At 36.4% G+C, this 21,022-nt stretch overlaps 1 protein-coding gene across 2 annotated transcripts in view; it reads left to right on the top strand.

The window, feature by feature from the left end:
• The window catches only part of CACNA2D1 (calcium voltage-gated channel auxiliary subunit alpha2delta 1), a 347,921-nt gene that overhangs the window by 55,970 nt on the left and 270,929 nt on the right, over nt 1-21,022 (top strand). For both annotated transcript variants that reach the window (XM_021543146.2, XM_021543144.2), the window contains exon 3: nt 9,844-9,960. In XM_021543146.2, coding sequence (XP_021398821.1) covers nt 9,844-9,960 — 117 coding nt within the window. The remainder of the gene's footprint in view (nt 1-9,843; nt 9,961-21,022) is intronic.

Below are 21,022 nucleotides of genomic sequence, written 5' to 3'. Positions count from 1 at the left end.
CTACTACAAGTATGCTTCTGGACTTCAGCTCCTAAAATACCTCTAGGCACAGAAGAGAGAGAAGGAGGGGAACCCTGCAGTACCCAAAAAGGAAAGCCTTGGATTAGAGAATATGCCTTATAGCAATGCATGTCTGTTCCAAACTGATTGAAGAGAATCCTCTTTTACAGAAACACTGAATTAAAAAATGTGGGTCTGTGTAAAGAGCTTTGATGTGACACACTGGAGCTTCACTATGGCTGTTACAGCAAAAAGATACCATCTTGTGTAGTGTAACCTTTTCAGGCAATGGCATAAATGAACGAAGATAGAGAGGCAGTTCCAAGGAACTCTACTCCCTGAATCTGCAAAAACAATCCATGCATGATGTGCATAAGGCATGCTGTTATTACAGTTCCAGGAGCTGTAGAGTGAATCCATATAGGTTGACTAGGCCGGTAAATGATATTCCTGTTGAGATAAAAATACTGTTTCATCCTAGAAAAGAAAAAGAGAGCCAGCTAGGTATGGGTATATAATATGTGGTGATGAGTTTCATTGACAAAATGAGTCCACCAGCAATTGTTAGAAGACTTTTATTTATTTTGTCTTTTGAATGCTGTTTTATAATAATTAGCTGTTCTTTAGTGAGCAGCCCAGCCGAGATCCTGCAGGAGCACGTTTCATCCCTTGCTCAGTGTGAGGTCTGTGTGCCTGATGCACAGATGGTGTGAGTCTGCTCAGGCACTCACGTTGGCAGCAGCTTCCCAGGCCACACTTTCAGCTTTCCAGGTCTTGGATCAGGCTCTGGAGTTTAACTGACATGAATGATTTGTAAGAGAGACTGATCTCTGATTTCAGCTGCCCTGGAGCAGGGATGTTCAGGAAAGCTTCAGTCTGCCAGAAGGAATTAGAACCCAGAGCAACTTTCTGTTGGTTTCTGCAGATTTTAGCTAAATTACTCTTAGAAGCTCTGTTCTGGAAGCCCTACATACACACCACTGACTTAGACCTGGAGAGGCTGTCATGTAGTGCCTGCCTTCTTCACTCATTATCTGTGTAGAGGTCTGTGCAAGGGGAGACTTTAACAGCTTACTTAAAATTCATGTAAGACTTGTATTTGGATGATCTTCCCTATTGTCATAGGAGCCTGCAATTCCTGCTTAAGAAGGTGATTTGGCAGGTAACTTAGCAGTAAACAATTTAATTCCTACTATTTTCTCAATGATTTGCATGATATTTATGTAGTAAATATTTATAAAGTAAATGGAATGAATTAGCAAAAGCTTTATAAAAATTTGGATTTATATTTTGAAAACATTAAACAGATACATGGAGCTGAAACTTCTTTTTATTTTCACCATCTCATTTATTTATTTATTTATTTATTTATTTATTTATTTATAACTACTGTATGTATCTAGTTGGATTTGATTTGTATATGCTTTAGCCAAAGGCAAAGAATTTTGAACCTCATGCTATTCTCTCATGAGCTAGCAGATGGACCTAGGTGATATATGGATGCATTCCAAAATTTGCTACACTTATCCTTGTTACGGTTGAAGTCATGGAGATTTTTATGATTAAGAAAAAGTAAAAAGAAGAAATTCAAGAACTGGATTTTTTTAAAAGCTAGTTGATTTTAATAACAACAACCCAAATTAATCTATTTGGTGAACATTTCTCTGGAGGTCCTGGCTGTGGACTTTGTAAGTTTGAATTTCATTAGAAAATGAAATTTTTGATTGAAATGTTGTGAATGCCAGAGGTTCTGAGGAGTTTGTCAGTATTTTGACCTGTCAAGACTTCAAGATACTTCTGACACATAAAATAATAATATACTGTGCAGTCTATCCTTCTTCATCCCTGAAAATATGAAATGTAACTGATACCACAACAAATGTACACACAACTGGTGTAACTATGAAGCTGTTTCCTGTATATCCTGGGTCTACTCTCCAGTGCTCTAAGAAAGCAGGGCGAGTGTTTACATGAGTTAAATTTGGGAAATAAAGAAAATTTTCTGTTCATTCAAATTTTGCCAGTCAGTGAGGTTTACAGTAACTGATCTCAAAAATCAGAAATGTGTTACATTCTTTCTTTTCTCCTTTTGTCTCTTTTTGTTGTCCTCAATGGAAAAAAAAAAAAATACTAACCAACTTCTTTAAAACATAAAGTAGAAAAGCAACATAACAAAACAACTGAAGATTTTCACTAAAGTGCAGTTTTGTTATGTTGCTTTTCTAAGGAAAAGAAGGAAAAAAATATAAAAAGAGAACAACACTTTACCTTTTAAAATAACTTAGCAATGTGTAATAAAATAGATATGAGAAAGTTTCCCGAGTGAGAGTGTATGAAGCCAGCCTCTGAAACACTTGCACTCTTTCTGAGCATAAATAGGCTATTGCACACTATTCACATTTGTCCTCTTCCTCATTCCTAAGGTGAGGGCACCAGTCTGCTGTCTCTGAGAGGGGTGTGGTGAGGGGCAGGGAGGTCAGGATTACTTTTAGAATAGAATTATGAAGGTTTTGGTACAGTGAAATGTGGTCATTTCAGATATTTACTGAGGAGTCAGAGTCCATGTACCAGAATTATAATAACATATGAGATGGTTTAAACTGGTTAGGGACTCCCAAAGTTATTAACAGGTTTTTTTTAACATTGCTGACCAGTCATGAGATGTTGGGAAAATGAAATCACTTTTAAAAATGCAAGCTGGGAAATTTGAATACATATTTGCAAGTTTTCTTTGTAATCCAAATGGAAATTAAGAGATTGTCAAAACACACAGAGCTTCATTTACTATTTGTAAATCCACACTCTCTCTACTCCCTTAGCAATAAACTGACATTTTGAAGCTTTCCTTCTTCCAGCAAACAAAGGCAGCTGTAAGTCACTAAGAATAGGTGGCTGCATTAGCAAAGCTTGCACAAGCTCAAGGGAAGAGATGACCTAATATTACCGTAGCTTTAATTACTATTTGATGATCTGGATAATCTTTGATCAAAGCACTGTTCTTGATTAATTTATAATGTTCTGTTGGCTTCAACAGTAATAAATTCTGTCCTATTGGTACTTATATTCAGATGGCCTTTGTGGAATCTTAGAATAAAATAAAACATTTTCTTTATAAAAACCGTCAGATACACTAAACCAAACAAAACCCCAAATATTAGAGCTAATAATTTTCCAAGTCTTGTGGTTAGTAATAAGCAAAAAAACCCTGCTCAAATTCCCTGAGATTTAAAATTACTTTTGGGGAGAGAGTCAGTAGATGACAAAATGCATTAACAACAGCTAAGGCAGGCCAAAATTTCTTATGAGTAAGTGAATTTAAGAAATTACATAAGTGCCCATCTCCAGATATACCAGAAGTGGAAAATAAATGTGAAACATTTTCTTCCTATTGCTCTTCTTCTGTTACAAGAAAGACACACTTGTACTCTTGAATTGGGATTTTTGAGTTCTTACTCAGTCTCAGCTAAAAGCCTAAACTGCTATGAAACCAATAAATGATGTCATCTTGTTATTTATTACTGTATTTTTATCATAGGGAGCAAAATTAAATACCATCAAAAAAGTTTTTCTTAACAAGGGGGGATGTACAATCTGCTTTTCCTATTTAAAGTACCAGAAGTATCAAGCTGAACTCCTGTTTTATCAAGGTTTAAATACAAAGTGGCAATTACAAAAATTGCTTCTTAATTTGAAAGTCCTCTGGACTACTTTATTAATTATCAACAGTCAAAAGGGGCTGATGATTCCTACAAAGTGTGCCTGATTATATGCTTCCCTTTGAGTAGGCACCTGAGTGAGCCCATTGACTCTGGCACTGCTTATCCTCTTTCTGATGCTAACTGAGGCATAAGTGGTCCCAGCATCTTGCAGAATTCAGTCTGAGTGTTTTACTTAAGAATGAACTTGCTCTGATATTTTTTTTTTTAACTGATGTGCACGTCACTGCTATGATAAGTCGTGGTTTTCAGCACATCAGCTGCCCTGTCGCTTGTCATCCCAGACCTCCAGAGCAGTCAGTGATCAGGAAAGTGATTCTGAAAAGCAACAGCTACAGTAAACTACTGGGGTGGTTTCCTCCTTTGTGTTGTTGCCATGAATTTCAGGAATGAAGGCATCTGTGAGTTGCTAGGGAGCAGCTGTGATCTTATTTATACACTATATGGAGCAGAGAATAAGACCTATAAAATACTCAGACTGATTCCTTTGAACACACAGAATGCTTCTTAGAAATTAGCATTTTTCAATGAGTTTCACAATGAATTGCTTCTGATTAAAAGAAGTGTCTTGTAAGAAAAATTGTCTGGCATTTATATAGAAATAGAAAGTATATAGAGATATAGAATATATAGAAATACAGCTTTAGAAATAAGATACACTAGTAGGAAGAGAGAATTTTCTTGTACTGGGCAGATCTTATATTGTTTTTGGCTGCTAAAATTTCAGTTAAAGGAGAATACCTGCAATAATAAAAATATATGATATGATATAATATAATATAATATAATATAATATAATATAATATAATATAATATAATATAAATAATATAATATAATATAATATAATATAATATAATATAATATAATATAATATAATATAATATAATATAATAAATATAATATAATAAATATAATATAATGATGGTTATTTGAAATTCTGGGTTTGAACTTCTGAAGACATTGGCTGGTATGATTTCTATGTCCATGGAAGTATTTGGTGATGGAAATGTGATTGGCATGTTCATGTCCTGTGTTTGGGCCCTCAGCCAAGTTACCACTGCCTGAAGGAAAGGCTCTGTTATTTTTTAACTGGGTGACTCACATGTTCAGAGCAAACAAACAAAGAGGCAAAGGAGTTCTACTGCAGTTGAAAGTAATTCTTCTCCTGAGTGTGATACAGCATGAGGGCCATTTAAATCAATTTTCAGTGCTAGGGCCAGCCCAAATGCCTGCCACAATATAGCAAGAGCCATGCAAAAATGTCTTTCATTCTCTCTCAATTTATGCAGAAGTGTTTGACTTGCCCTGGCGAGCTTTGTAGGAAGCAAGGAGAACATCTCTTTGTGAAAGATTTATAAACATGTCCTTGAAGACTGAACAGAGAGAGGCATGTTCTGCTGAGGAGCTGCCAGTTTTTCTAATCTTTGTCACATTCAAGTATTGTTTTGTTGTTTCACCTTAATGTGACTCTCTCCATCATGTTCCCTCCTCTAAAACCTTGCAGTTCATTATGTGCAATTTTAATATTGTCTTTCCTGAATAAAGAAGTGCATGACTATTGACTTAAGAAAAGAATGGAAGTATTTTTGTGCTGTGACCTTACAGGTTTTGCTTAGTCATGCAATGAGGCTTTATTCTTTGAGAAGTGACAGGGTTTTACTGGCAATTTGGAGATCTTTTAGCAAAATATTAGTGATAAAAGTATTAAAAAATATTTAGATGTAAAAGCCAATAGAAACTTGCATTTATTTAGTTAAAGCAATTTAATGAATTGTATTCAAATTGACTCCTTTTAACAAGCTACAGAGCCTGTCAAATTGTATTTTGTAAGACAATAAGCACACCTTTGCCAATAACATCCTTTATGGCTATTTGAGATGAGCATTTGCTAATTTTGTTAGACTGCTAGGTGGGAGGGTTGGAGAAGGAAAAGTTTGTCCCAGGGTGCCAAATCCATTTGGGGGGAAGGCAGCGATTGTTGACAGAGATGTCTTAGCCTAGCTGAACTAAGTGGTCATGAAAGGAACACTGAAATAATAAAAACATTCATGGATTTACCTTGTGCACATAAGTATTACTGCAATTGTTGAGCTATTTAATTTCTCTTTTCCAAAGCTGGAAAATTAGTGATTTTGGTTAATTTTTGAAATTCTGGATATCATTTCCCTGTGTTGTGTTGTGCTGTACTGCTGTAGTGCTACAGTGAATTCAAGAAAAGGGTAGTAGGCAACAAATAAATTATGTACACACCTCCTAAATAATTAATGAATATTAGACTGTTCCTTGGTAGTTGATACAGGTCTCACACTTCAGAAAAATAAAGAAGTGTGTGAAGTTCCTAGTAATTTCTGATGCTGTTTGTTTAGGAGCTTGCAGGATAAATCTTTCACTAGCAGTTGAAGCAGGGTAGATTGGTGCTCCCCGCCCTGCCATGGGGTAAAACAAAAAAGGGGAGAAAGAAAGTCACTGACTCAGGTCTGTGTGGAATCTTGTGTAAATCTCAAAGGGTTTTATTTTGTGTGAGAGTTGTTCTGAATTTTATTCCTTTGAAATCACTGACAAATACAAGTTGTGAAGCCAGCCTTGGTCAGGCTTTCTTGGTGGTAGGACCCACAATGCCTGTTTTAATGATACTCCTGTCTCTTGTAGTGATGATCTCCTTGTTATGTGATTCAGACTTTTGAATTTTTCTGATAGCTGGTGCTGGAGAAGAAAGATGAAAATTTTTTTTTTTTTTTTTTTTTTCCTGAAAACGTCCCACCATCCAACGCTTTGATAGACTGCAGCTTTCAAACCATTCAAACTTGGGCATATGGGAATAGCTTCCCTATAAGAATTGGGTGTCTGAAAAATGTGAGTGCTTTCAAATTGGGGTTTATAGGGTCAAGCATTTGCTGGAAGAACAAATTAGATACAGGGATAAAAGTGCAAATTTTCCATCCAGATTCTGAATGCATTATCAGTATGGCTTACTGTAACTTTGCTCTACATTGGGCACAGCACAAGAAGGACACAGACCTGCTGGAGCGAGTCCAGCGGGACACAAAGATGATTAGAGAGATGGAACATCTCTCCTGTGAGGAAAGACTGAGACAATTAAGGTTGTTCATCCTGGAGACCTTATGGTGGTGTTCCAGTACCAAAAAATGGCTACAAGAGAGTTGGAAAGAGACTTTTTACAAGGGCGTGTAGGGAGGGAGACTGGCTTTAAACTGAAAATCAGTAGGTTTAGATTGGGTGATGAGAAGAAATTTTTTACTGTAAATGTGATGAGACACTTGCAAAGGATGCTCAGGGAAACTGTGGATGCCTCATTCTTGAAAGTGTTCAAGAAAAGCTTGGATGGGGCTCTGAGCAATCTGGTCTAGTGCAAGGTGTCCCTGCCCATGGCTGTGAGGTTGGTACCCGATGATCATGATGGTCCCTTCCAACTCAGGTCATTCTGTGATTAAGTCAAATAAGATATTTTTTTATGGTTGGTGTTTGTGTGAATGCAGTATGACATTTCCCCTTAACTTCTGCTGAGGCTGTTCAATCACAGCCTGTTAGAAACCAAATTTCAGTAAAGGCTTAAAAATATCAGAGAATCAGCACAACAGCACTTACCTTCATATATCTGGTCAGTGCAACCTCCAAGTCATCCCTGTCATCCATCTGCTTCAAATCTGCATTAATTGAATACATCTTTCACTCTGCCTCTCATCCTTCACTCTGCCTCTATGTGAATTTTCTTGTGGCTTTCGTAGTGTTTGTTTATCATGATGACTGAAAAGATTAATTACTATGAAATGGCATTTTTGCAATGAACTACTTTCTCCAAATTTTAGGTTTTTTCTTAATTGAAACTCCAAGTGAAAAGGGTTTATACTAAATTTTTCCCATTGCTTTCACCATTGAGTAGGAAATAAAGACCAATTGTGTAAAAAAAAAACTGGGAAAAAAGAGACCAGAAATAATTGAACAGAAACAATAACTGAACCAAACAATCAAACATTTTCACAAGTTAAATATATGTATACTTTAAAATAATTTTTTAATTTATTATTTTAAAATTTCAGTGAAAGTTATTTTACATTTTTTTTTAGCCCATTTACAAAATCTTGTTTCTGTTTGTCTGTAGATTTAGTAACTTTTGATTAAGGTGTACTGCATGCAGTCACAAATGAAGTTTAAAGAATTTGCCATTACATTTCTCTTCAAAGACCACCAACAACTGGGATATTGCAGTGTCTGTTCGTTGTGTGACCAGGGTGAATGTTTGTTGACAATGTGAAAACCTAAAAGTTTTACAAGATTTGATGGTCATTCCAGTTTATAGGTTCCTCTGAAATTTCCAGTCTTGATTCAAACCATGTGGATCTATAAAACTGTTTTTTACTCTTGCCTTGTCTGTAGGATTGGTCATGACAATTTACCTCCAAAATAGTTTGCTGACAGCAAATTCAATATGTTTCAGAGGAAAACGAATGACATTCTGAAGTGATCAATTGTAGAATAAAAGGTCTTTATTTCCAAATTTGTTTTATTAATAATTGACTTATATACCAATAGTACAATATATTAAGATATGTCCTAAAAAATCTGCTTACCAACCCCCCCTCAAACCCCAAAAATTAAACTAACCCAAAAACCCCAGAAAACCCTCAGAAAGAGATTTTTGGGTTTATCTAAACTTTTTGTGTGGGTGTTTTGAAAATCGAGCACCTCAAAAGTATCCATTGTACAATCTGAGTTGATTAGGATCTCTCATCTGTTGTAGTACTTTACTGCTCATGGGGCACAGATTTTTTTTTAAATAATCATTACTATATGAAGAATAAAGCTTATTCCAGTTGTTCAGTTACTGGTGGATAGAAATGACTGCTGAAGGAAAATAAACAAACCAAGACCCAACATAAATTTTGTAAAATTCGTAAGTGCTGAAAAGCTGTGGCAGCTTATGGGACATGCCTGATAACAATTTGCATCTATAACTGTAGTTGTCAGAAAAGTTTTTGTGGTACTTAGCATCCACAAGCTCCAGAGATACAACGTGGTGAGTTTCTTTAAGGTCTCCCAAGCTTTAACCCCAGAAAGCTGGCGGGGCTGGCAGGCTCAGGCTGCTGGGCAGTTTTTTGGCTCTTGTGCTGGATGGCAGCCAGTGCATTAGTGCTGGACCCGTTCCTGCCTGAGCCTGGGATGACTCCCTGGGAGACAGCACAGCCCCACCACGCAGTGCTGCAGAGGCAAAGTACTTGAGTAAACTCAGGCCATCTGTTGGCTGCATAAATTAGTTTTCCCTATTTGCTATAAGGTATCCACCTTTTTTTTCTTTTTTTTTTTCCTTTTTTCCCCCCTGCAAATACTGTATTTTTTCTTTATGCAGTTCTAGTAGGACAGAGGTAGGCAAATGCACTTTTTGCATATTTTTTCTTCCTTCCTTCTTATGGTTATATGCTTTTCACTGCAATGTCTTTCATTAACAAATAAAATTATCTCCTTCATGTACATATTCTGCTTTGGAAACAGTTAATGGCTCCTCAGAGATAACCTTTATTCATGATAGAGGAGGAACACATTTGTATTTCCCATCTTCCCCATCTTTTTTCCCTATTTCCCCTTTTGTATTTCTGCTTTTCCCTCTTTTCCTCTTACTCGTTCCTCCTCTTTCCTTGTGAATACTAATACTATCATATGAATAAATAGAAGAGGGACTAAATTGATTAAATTAGCATAAATTAAATGAATTAATTCAACTGGTATGTTTGTATGTCATCTTTCAAGGAAGAATTCAATTCAGCAATAACTATTTTATTTGAAATTCAATAATTTTAAAGGATCTCCATTTTACTGCTTTCTTAGCACTCTGTGGGAATCGGATTCCTTGAGCATTTTGCAGTTGGTTAGTTTGTCACTAAAACTGGTCAATTTTGAAGACATATTAAATGATTTTTAGTGTCAGCTTCTACCTTTCAGACAAAAAGGTGAAGTACTGCTTTCACAGGGCTCATTTGGATTTTCCTAGCAGTAGTCATTATGAAGCTCCAGTAAGAGCAGATGACATCTTGATGCCTCTTCTGTCAAGTCACTTGGCTTATTTTGAATATGTACTGTCATTTTGATTTATTTCCATTTTTTATTTTGCAGATTTATTTGAAAAATGCAGCAATGTATACTGTAGAAGCAAACAACCCTCGTCAGCTAGTGGAACTTGCAGCCAGAGACATTGAAAAACTTCTAAGTAACAGGTCTAAAGCCTTGGTGGTGAGTACTAATGGGTTAAGTTTTCTATTTAGTATTTTAAAATATCTTTATTTACTACTGAAACATGCTTTCATGGTTATTTTTACTGCCTATACATATAGAGGCAGTGTCAGTGTGATGTGTATAAGACATGACATGTAGAAAGATGTCTGCTGACTTCATGGTAAAAATGAACTCCTTTGTTGGCATAGGGCAGATGTTTATAATATTGACTGATGGATAGGAGCCATGGCCAAGTAAGAAATTAAGTTATAAATAGATTGGAAAATATTCTTCTAGGTGACGCACATGAATGTTTATGACTTGAAGATCACTGTACTCTGTAGTCAGTAATAAGCTTGGGGAAACAAAAAACAGGGTTTTTTTCTTTTTTCTGATTTTCTTATTTAACTTATATTTCAGTCATATTTTGTCTGAAGGCCATGCTTCATTGTGACCTCACAATTTGTTGTGCTTTAATTAAAAAGTATCTGTTTCTTTAAAGTGCTCTTGCCAGCAGTCCCTTTCTCTTCTATCCTGTAAAACACCAGATCTGGGTAATTGCTTTCTATGATTCCTGCTCACATCACTCTCACCAGTATAAGAATTTAAAGTGCTTTTCAGAAGTTACTGACCAAACATGCATGGAAGGATCTGGAGGAATTATTAAACATACTTCATTCAAGGTAGAGCTATTAGAAATAGGTTTAAAGGATGGAAAAGCAGTCTGGATTTCCTTGGGCAATTACATATTTACATAGGCTTGCAGATGAGTTTGAATGTATCATTTAAAGTGAAAGAGATGAAAAAGAGAGATTAGTTCACCTAACTGTAGATATCTCCTCAGCTGGTTGTCCTAATCTCATTTTTTTGTTCAGTGGAATAAAACAGGCACTCCTCAGTCAGGACTGACCTGACATTTTCTGAGTAAGACTTTAAAATGGGATGAACTATAGCCAAGAAGAACTTCTCTCTTTCTCAGCTGGAGAAGCCTGAAATCTAAATGTCTGTATTGTAAGTGTGTAAAGCTGGGGGAGATGAGTCCCACCCAAAGAGTCCTTTTATCAGTTCAGTTTCATGCAGCTGAAGAATCAGTGTGAGTGAAACTGCTGCTGCTGCCCTGAGGATTTGCCTTCTTGTAGGCAATGAAATTTTGTATCTTCTGTTGTCTGTGCATAGGTACCACAAGAGGTCCTGCCTTTGGTTCTTATCAGGATTTCATTGTTCCAGGTGCCATTGTTTACCTAAGCACAATGTACATCTGTGTTATTTGGGCCAGAGCTTCTCTAATTCATTCAAATTGCTTGAAAAAGGTCTGATATTTTTCTTGTTTGGCTCTTTTTCCTCAGTGGGTATATGTTTACATGGCATTCTGTGGACTTTATATTAGTGTTGCTAAATACTGCAAGTCATTTGAAGACCTTTGTGAATATATTTTTTTTCCCACCATTTTCCCTTCAACCCATGTAAGTTTGATGTTTTCAAATTATCACAGCAAAAACTTATATTTTCTCAAGACTCAAGATTAACATAGGGGTTTTTATATGTGTCTGTGGTAGTTTCATCTTAAAATTTTAAGAAAATGAAATAATTAATTCATGCTTACTTTAGGAAATATTCCAGAACAGTTTTTCTGTGAAGGTGGAAGGAAGATGCTACCTCATTTCAGGCAAGCACATTTTGAAAAGGGCTGTATGATTCAGTTTGCGAGGTAAAAGAAGACTAAATTAGGAGAAGGATGGTCCTTTGGTCCAGTAGTTCCTAACAGCTCAGATATTTATACTGACTTTTCTATTTGCAATGGTCCCAGATGTATGCCAGAACTTTCAATGACTTCTGATTTTAAACCTTCCTGTACATTTTTTATACACAGGAGACATTTATTATCTCCTGCACCTGAGCTAATGATTTCTACTAAGATGATTTCTTCACCTTCCATATATATTTGTCTTTCTGCTTTTTTCAAATACTACCTTTATACTGTCAGTTTATACACTTCATGTAATGAGGCTGAGTTATTTACCTGAAGTTTCAATCTTCTTAAGTCTGACTTAAGAAGATTTTTAAGAAAATTCTGACATTTTCTCTGAAATCAGGAGTGGAGTTGAATGGAACTATTACTAATGACTGCACTGAGTGTTTTACCATTGGGGCTAATATGAGTCGAAGTGTTAGTTAAGACCTGAATCCTGAAAAGAGTATGATGCAAGGGCATCAGACATCCTCCAGTGATGCCATGAGGGAGGTGCCAGAGAATTACATCAACAGTGTTTTTGTTCAGAGACCAGCATACCTCCGGGATCTTATGGTTTCCTCTAGGCATGAGACACAAACTTTGGGCAAGGTTATAATAAACAAATATTAGTGATGACTTGTATAATAATAAGTTGCCTTCCCTTGAGCCATAAGATCACCTTTAAATGAGAAATATCTCTTGTATTCTGAATTATTTGTGTTTTCATATAACTATGGGCTAGAAAAATCTCTAGCAATGAGAGAAAATTTACCAGGTAAATGGGTATGAGTTTCTGTTTGACAGACGCTTAAAACTGGTGGTTGAAATAGGTACCTAGCTGAGGAAGGACAAAGGGGAAAGCCCTGATCTGAACTCACAGGGCTTTCCTAGGTTACTCTTACTAGGAATTGTAATGCATAGAAGAAAAATCTAGGATGAAAAGAAAATGGAAAATTTTCTAGCAAAGTTCAGTGGTGAAAGAGAGTAGTATGAGTAGTAAGGAGGGAGACAGGCAACAGCCTCCTCCTAGTGAAGGATGTCAAAGACTGTCTTGCAGTGGAGCCTGCTGTTGAAATAGTGAACATTTCTTTTATAGCTTTCTGCTGTTTACTATTGTGTATTTGTCTGGCCTAGCCCTACTGAACAACCCCTTATATTTCAATATAATGGACTCCCATGTGCAAATGGTCCTGCAAGGAACAAGGAGCTGGGTTCAGTGATTCCTTTGGGTCTCTTCAAACTCAAGATATTCTATAACTCTACAGTTTCATGATACTACAGAGAAGTTAATATTCTGTTTCTGTGTACCTTACTAAATGGTGGGTACAGATGAGCTGTGCTACATTGCAGCCTGCATTCTCAGGTGTGTGCTGGCAGATGGGTGGAGGTTTCACTGAAGATGTGCCCTGCAAAAACTATTGGCAAAACTCACAAAGCCTTTCCTAGGATACCAACAAATAGTATGCCTAGCCCATTGGGCTGTCTGGCACCCAAATTGTTCATTTTTGCAGGACTTAGCTTCAGTTTTAGCATTCTTACCTCATTCATGAGTGCAATAGATTTCTGGAGCTATGTAGATCATGCTAATGGATCAGAATATTTTCATTCAAATGGAAGATTTCGAAGATATTAATACTTACTTGATGAGTATCATTGGAAATACTAAATAGAGATTTAGGATTTAAAAATATCCTAATATTTTTTGTCATTCTTTAAAATTAGAAAGGTATATTTTAAATACTTCTGGGGTTTTGTTTCCTTTTTATGCATTGCATCATGAGGGAATGAAGTATAATTTTGTTTATATAACATAGTCAATGTATAAAAAATAATATTTGGTCCAGTGCTGCAGACTAATTTAAACAGCAGCTTCACTCCTGTGCAGTATGAAGTTGGTAGCTGTGCAGACCTTGGCTTTCCTCTCCCCATTGATCAGTACATTTTGGGGAGCATCCTGAATTTTCTACAGCATGCAGATCTGTAGTTTTACCACTTCTCACTTTTGCTCAGATATTTGAATTGAATATAGTAAGAAATTTGTACCTTTTAGGTAGAAGAAAATTTAGGAAAGAAAAGTAAGAATAACAGATATGTAGTAACAGTCTTTTCAAGCCCAGACTGCAGAAGTTTTAGGGACAAGGATCAAAACATCCTATTTCTTGCTTAGCTAAGATCACTTTCTGTACTTGAAAATCATGTAATGTTTTATTGTTTATGCAATAGTTTGAGATTAATATTATTTCTCCTTTTATCCAAAAGTTGAATTTATGCATAGTCCCTGCAGGTCTTTTCCACAATAAAATACCTCCTTCTGGAAAGATTCAGTGCCAGGGTATTATTGTTAACACTATGTTATGCACTCACAGTGCATTTATTAGTACACTTTTCTTCCATTACTGCTGGCATTGTAAGGATACTGCATAACCATTAGTGTAAAGCAAACACTCAAGCTCCACTAAAATGCCTTCCACTGGAGAATGAAAATCAGTCATATTTTCACTGCCAAATTCCTGCTTATGACTTACTTGTTTTGCTTTAGGATCATTTGTGTTTGCTTTTAACTCATGTTAAGGTTGCTCAAGGGAAGCCTCTAGTCAGTCCCCTTGGCTTCTTGAGCTGTGTGTAGATAAAGATGAATTACATGCACATTTGCATCTTATTGTCTAGATTTCTTCAGACATCTCAACCAGAGGCATAATATCTTCACTCTAGCCTCCTTGCCTAGTTTTCTTAAGAAAACTGAGGAAGCTGGGTTTCCATGGAAACTGAGGCACAGACTGTGTGCTAGGAGACAGGTTCCTTCTACGTGCTGTTGGGAAATGTCCAAGGTGCACAACTGTGTCTCTGAATGAGGAGCTCAGAATGTTTATCTGCTGGTTTAGATGCAACTTCAACACAGCTGTGCAAGTGTGTCCAAATCTCTCAGTATTTCCCTGCCTGACTGAAATAAGGCTTCACTGTCTCATGACAAAACAGGGAAGCTTAAATGTGTTATATTTTGAGGTTCCCAGGCAGAGATTCTATGCACTTTAAAGAGGGTTGGGAATTTTTGTGTAGCCTGAAAGACCTATAAAAGTAGAATAAATTTTGTAGGTGTGTTTGATGTTACTGTTTCTTGAAATGTATCCTCATTCTGGCTTGAGTTTTGTTTTGATATCTAAAACTGTCAAAACATTCTCAAAACCACTCTGGGACACTTACCTTCTGGTCTGCTAATCTTAAATTGGCTGTAGTAACAAGAAAGCTTTCCATTCTTTAAAAATACTCTGTAGATAAATTTGAGTTCTCCACTCATTTAGCAGAACTTTGACTGGACATCATCTGTTGCTTTTGGGCTGAGTTACAACTCAGTTTCCTGAGCTCCACTAAGAATTCCAAGAGGCCTAAATAGTCACATCTCATAGCTGAGTGCACCATTCCTGCAAGCTAATCTAAAGTTTAAAGCGCATCACTCTGTGATGCCTTGGATCAGGTCTCTAAACTGCAAATATTTGTGAGTACACATAGATACATATCTGGATATGGACACACTTAAACAGGTGGATTGAAATTGCTTCCTAACTATATTCCAGTATCCCTTCAATTCCAAATAGTAAATCCATTTACTTTTGTTCACAGCCTGCCAGGACTGAAGTCCTGGCCTGAAAATAAGGTCATTCCTAGTGGTGTAGTTTGTATTTTCCTAAAGTTGATGGCAATCTGGGCTTCTGACTTCCCTCATTACTTTGCAAACGGTGACACAGTAGACACTGTGATTTTGTTATGAGGACACACTGATGCACTAGGTCTGGAGTTGATGGAGGATTCTGATGTTTTCTGTTGGCTATTACAGATGTGTGATATCCCACAGAATCCACAGAGAGTTTTACCCTTGAGTCATGGTTGTATCACAGAGGTTACTCAAGATAAAATGTCTTTGCCTTTCTCTCTCTCCTAGATGATTTTAAGAATGTAAACCTTCTTGAGAATTGATTAGAAAACTGTTATCGGTACAAAAAGAAGAATCACCCATGTCTTGACAGATATACTACTATTTAATTTCTAATTTTTGAGTGCTTCTCTTCCTTTGACTCTGTCAGTTACAGGCAAGGTTAGACAATTTTACTGCAAAGGGCTCAAGTTAGAGAAATTCAGAGAAGGCAAATATCATGAACTGTGCTTAGTCTCTCAGCAAAAAACAATTTTCTACATTTTGTTAGTATTTTTTGTTAGTCATATAAAATGCTGAACATACTGGAGTAAATTATCAGTTCAAAAAATGAACAAAGTTTTGTCTATGCATGTTTTTGTGTCATGCACAGAGGTTTTATGTTATTTTTCACTCTAACATTTGAAATTTTGCCTTGAAACTATTTGGCTGTGCCTGTTTCTTTGCTTTAATATTTCAAAATATTTTATTTTCTCAACTTTTAATTTCAAGCTGGGCATCGCTCTTTAGCCACATGAAAAGATTATACGAAGTGTGTACCAGCATCATAAAGCAAATGGCTTTAATTACAGTGACCAGAAAAATGCTTACACTTTGGAAAAATACAACTAAAATACACTTTCCTCTGTCTAAGGATTGTAATATCACGCATACATGCCATGTGTTTTTACATGAAAACATGTCTTGGTTCTTTAACTCTTTTCTGTTACATATTTGGTAGAATTTTACAGTGTGCCCTGGATTTCCACATGTTAGGAATTCAGGTCTATTCACATGTTTACTTTTTATATCTCCATCAATTCTCTACATACTAAATAGCTCTTTGAAGTGGAAAATTTTTAAATGTTATTTCTGGATGCTTCCCTTGAGTATTTAAGATAGACATTGTCATCTCCTTGTTGCAGCATTAGATTTAGATTTCAGTCCATGGCTAGAGTTGGTCTAAATAGCTCCTTCAGGTATGGCAGGAACTTCACACGTGAGTTTAAGATTAATGCTCTTCTATTTTTGAAACTACTAGCAGGAAAAGTTTTGCATATGTTCTTTTAGACTTTAATACTGAATCTATTAACCTGTATGAACATTGTTTAAATCTCCAGATGTAAATGTAGTCTATTTTGAAAGTCAGCTGTAGTTGCTGAAGCAAATGTGTTTTGGAATGACAGCTAGTGAGACACAACACTTGTGAAGTCAAACATTTGTCAACTTGTCCACATGTCAGATGTTTGAATTTGTTTTTGCTTGTCTTGCCTAGAGTCTTATTTTTTAACTGAAATCCACTTCGTGTGGATGCAACATTACGCCTCAGAGGATAGATTCACATAACTCACATACCTTACAAGGCATCATAAAATCTGGAAAAATAAATCACATGGCTTGCAGGGAAGGTTCTTATGAATATTGCCCGTTTCCATGCTTTTCTTTTCACAGTTGACTTGATTTGCCTTCTTCAAATCTTGTATTCTTGTTGACAGATAGAGAGGAGGTCATCCCCCCACCTTCCTCATAGATAGCCACAGTCATAATTTTGATTTCTGTGGCCCTGAACTCTACATAGTGCTGCAATGGCATCAAGTCTGTGAGCTTAGAGAGACACCTGCTGAATCTCCATCTTGCAGCACAATGTATTGCACTTGGAGCTTTAACTGTGACTGAGACAAAGAAAGCTAAAAGTGCTTGTGGCAAATAATATTATTTGATGACCAGCTTCACAATATGACATTTCTTTCTCCTTACACAGTAATTTGTCACTGTTAGCATAATTTTGTTACATTCACATTTCATGTGAAGAAAAATAGGAGGCATTGATAGCTTTAGCAGTTCTTTCCCATTTAGTTCTCTTTATATATTCACTTGCACAAATTCACTTGCAAACTAAATGACCATGGTTAATTTTGCAGAAGTTTTGTTGCAGATATTTTTTTTTTTTTACTCCTTCTGAGAGATTCTTCCTAAATTTGTTACAAGCAAGTTTCTTTCTCTATGTTTATGGATACTGAAATTTCATTTGTGAAAGATGTTCTGCAGATGCATGGCCTCATTAACTACCATCACCCTAAGCTGGGGGTTTGAATGTGAAAAGTGAAATACTGGTTAAACAAGTCTTAGTTTCTTTTGGTTTTAAAGTTTCTTTTTCAGCTTTGGAAGCTCAATATTGAAAATAAAACAATGTAACCCAAACCTCTGTAGTTCTTTTTCTTGAATTAGTTCCAGTTTTTGTCTCCAGGGCTTTGCTAGCCTTCTTACCCTCAGGCAGCTTCTTCTCATGAAGTTATTTTTGTTTTCCTTGTATGACCTTCTGGCTGATAGGTGAAGAGATGTGTTTTCTTCCTTATTTCTTGGTCTGATGCCTTCCATTCAGATCATGGCCAGAAAACACACTGATGGTTTTTCTCTGTGGCTAGTTAAAAATTTTACAGAAGAATGATTTTCCTTGGTAAACCACATTTTTCGACATATAATATTACATAGAAATTTGCAAGTGTTGGCTTCCATACCATTGTGCTGTCTAGTCAGCCATCTCAAGACTCCTTGTTTTTTCTTCGGTCACTACATTTACATTTTCAACCACAATAAAATAAAATTTAATTTTTTTTTAAATCCTCTGTGAAATGAAAATTCCATTCACTGAAAGCTCTGTTAAACATTATGGAGAAGTGTTGTTTTCAGAGATGCAAACTTGCACACACATATTATATGTAAACTGTGGTACGGTAGTTGTGTGTTGTACACAACCCCAAGCCTGCATTCTGCCTTTGTGGGGCCTCTTTTTTGCCCCAAGAGTGGGTTAAATTTGTGACTCTAACTTCTGTTGTATTTCAGATTCTTTGCTTTAAAAGCATTGATACCTGACTGTATGCATGATTCCAGTATTTGTCTCAATAAACTCTTTGTACCCTTTTCTTGTCTTTCAACATTCTCCATATTAAAAGTTCAGATTAATTTGCATTGCTGTAGCACCACACCAACTCATGCTGAATTGTTCACCCCATTCAGCTTAATACTTTGCAGGGTACCTGTGTCTGAGTCAGTATTTTTTATATATGCTACAAAATCTGTACATTCCTGGGTTGGAGAGTTTTAGTAAGTTGTCAAAACATATGAATTGGAATTCTGTTCAATTTTCACTTCAGAGAGCAGAATTAAAGCACAAATGCAAAATTAAAGCTATGCTATTTAAAATTGATCCCTTCCTAATTGTTGTGTACATGTCATGATGAAATGCTCAAACGTTTTTTCCCACCATTTCTTGGTCAAATTTTTAGTGAGATTGAGCTGAGTGCAATATTTGTTGCTGTGGTGCCAGAGTAAGATTGAATTTAGAAATTCCAGTTTTGACTGATGAAGTATGTAAAAACATCAGACTTTCAACTTCAGTAGAACTTCTGCTGCAATAAAAAAATCTATTGAATTGCATAATGAACATCAGAATTTGTCCTTTGCACAAGCAAAAGATAAACCCCTGCTTTTGGATTGGTTTCTGGTCATATAGTTTAATAAATTGGCATTCAAGAATGAGAAAGAATGTTCTTTCAAACAGGCTTCTTAATATTTATTTTTCCTTCCTGTAAATGGTAGTGTTTTCTGAGTGTTATGAAATCTACAGCATGGCCATAATCCTTATTCTATAGCTGTAGTGTCCTTAAATACACTATCAGGTCTGGGTAACAGTGTGTTCATTAGTGTAACACATTTTCTGGAATATTTGAATTTTTCTTCAAGCATTTTTGAAGCACACTTTATGCCAGGATTTCAGGAGCACAGTTAATTGGACCCCTCAGGAAAAAATGCAGGTAAATCCTAGTAAGCTTTAAAGGGATCAGATCAGCTGTTTCCAGTCCTTGGACACAGCTTGCTGCAGAGTTAGATAAGAAGAAATACTGAACTTCATGGAAGTCTGAAGCTGTTTCATGGAGTGTGTTCACCTGGCATCTTTCTTTCATGTTTTTCTTACTTACCAGTTTAAGGTGTCCACCCGTCACCTTTGTTGCACCTTTTGGGCTTTGTAGTGAAATTTCCATGTTAAAACTTTCCTTAAGAGAGCTCCTGTCAGCTTTCTTTGCAGCACTGACTTTTGATGTACTTGTTAGTACAAAAGGCAAAATTCTACAGGAATCCAGCAACTTCTTTGTACCAGAAGTCTCTGTGGCAAAACTTGGAAAGCAGAATATGGGAAAGAGGGAAAGCATAAACTGTTTTTTGCTATTTTCTCAAAGTCTAATTTTCTGTGATCCAGCTGTGAATTCGCTGATAAACAAATGTTCAACTTCAAAAAGCTTTATTAATCAGTGGAAGCTGAGGTATTCCATATGTGTTTTATGTTAATCCTTTTGTTGGATTAAAAGATTCCCTTTGATGGGGAAGCTTCAAGAAACAAGGTGATGACACGTTTTATCATGTGTCAATGTGATGAAGATGTGGTTTCTTCAAAATCCAAGGACTATCCAGGAATATTTTTCATGACCTTTTATGAAGTTGCTTGACAGATACAAATGGATGCTCTTCAACTTAATTCCTAAAGGGATCAGATTTATTATATATTGGGATTTGATTTATGAATCCACAAGGAGATAGAAGGATCCTCAGTGGGCTCTCTATAAACGTGTTCACTTGTCTCCTCCTACAGCACAGTTGGATAGAAGACTCTTTGCATGAGCTCCAAAGACTGAAAAGTCTCCCATGTATGCTTGATTGTAACACAGCTGACTGTCCTCGAGGAGTCATCTATGTCCAGATTCCACCTTTGGCATTTGGACATATGAGGAGCACAGCTGAAGGACAGATATATATGTGCTAAGCACAAGATGTCTTACATAGATGAAACTGAAATCCTCTGTCTGGAGCGTTGCATTTGGGTCAGTGTTGCAAGATGACACTTTAATTTCTTGAGGATAAGAGACTGAAATATTCTGCTTACGATTGGTAGCTGCAGAGATTTTGTGTTTTGCTTTGTTTTGTTGTTGTTGTTTTGGTCAGAGGTTTTTTTGTATGTTTGAAAGAGGAGTCTATAACTCAAATGGCTGTTTAAGAAACCAGAAATTTGAGATTAAAATTATCTTCAGTCTAAGAAAGTTTGCTTGTCTTCTACCTCCTAAAATACTTATATGATGACTTAATTACAAGCTAGATGGAATGAAAATGCCCTGCTTTTCTTTGGTTATTCCTTCATCTTACTAGTGCTGAGCCAGTGTGAGGAATGGAGGATTCACAGAATAGGGAGGCTGGGTAACACAGGACGGCTTGGTTCTTGGTTTTTACAGCCCTCAGTTATGAGAGTAAAACATTTTCCCATCGGTCTTGAATTGTTTCAGACATCTTCTTTATTTTGCAGGATGCTTCAAAAAAGCATGGGAGTGGGTCAGGAGGCATGTGAGGCAGAGCACCTCAGTGTTAGGCGCTGCAGATGGGTATTTGGATCA

This window comes from Lonchura striata, chromosome 5 (assembly GCF_046129695.1).
Source record: "Lonchura striata isolate bLonStr1 chromosome 5, bLonStr1.mat, whole genome shotgun sequence".
NCBI classification, from domain to species: domain Eukaryota; kingdom Metazoa; phylum Chordata; class Aves; order Passeriformes; family Estrildidae; genus Lonchura; species Lonchura striata.
This window is presented reverse-complemented; position numbering and strand designations above follow the sequence as displayed.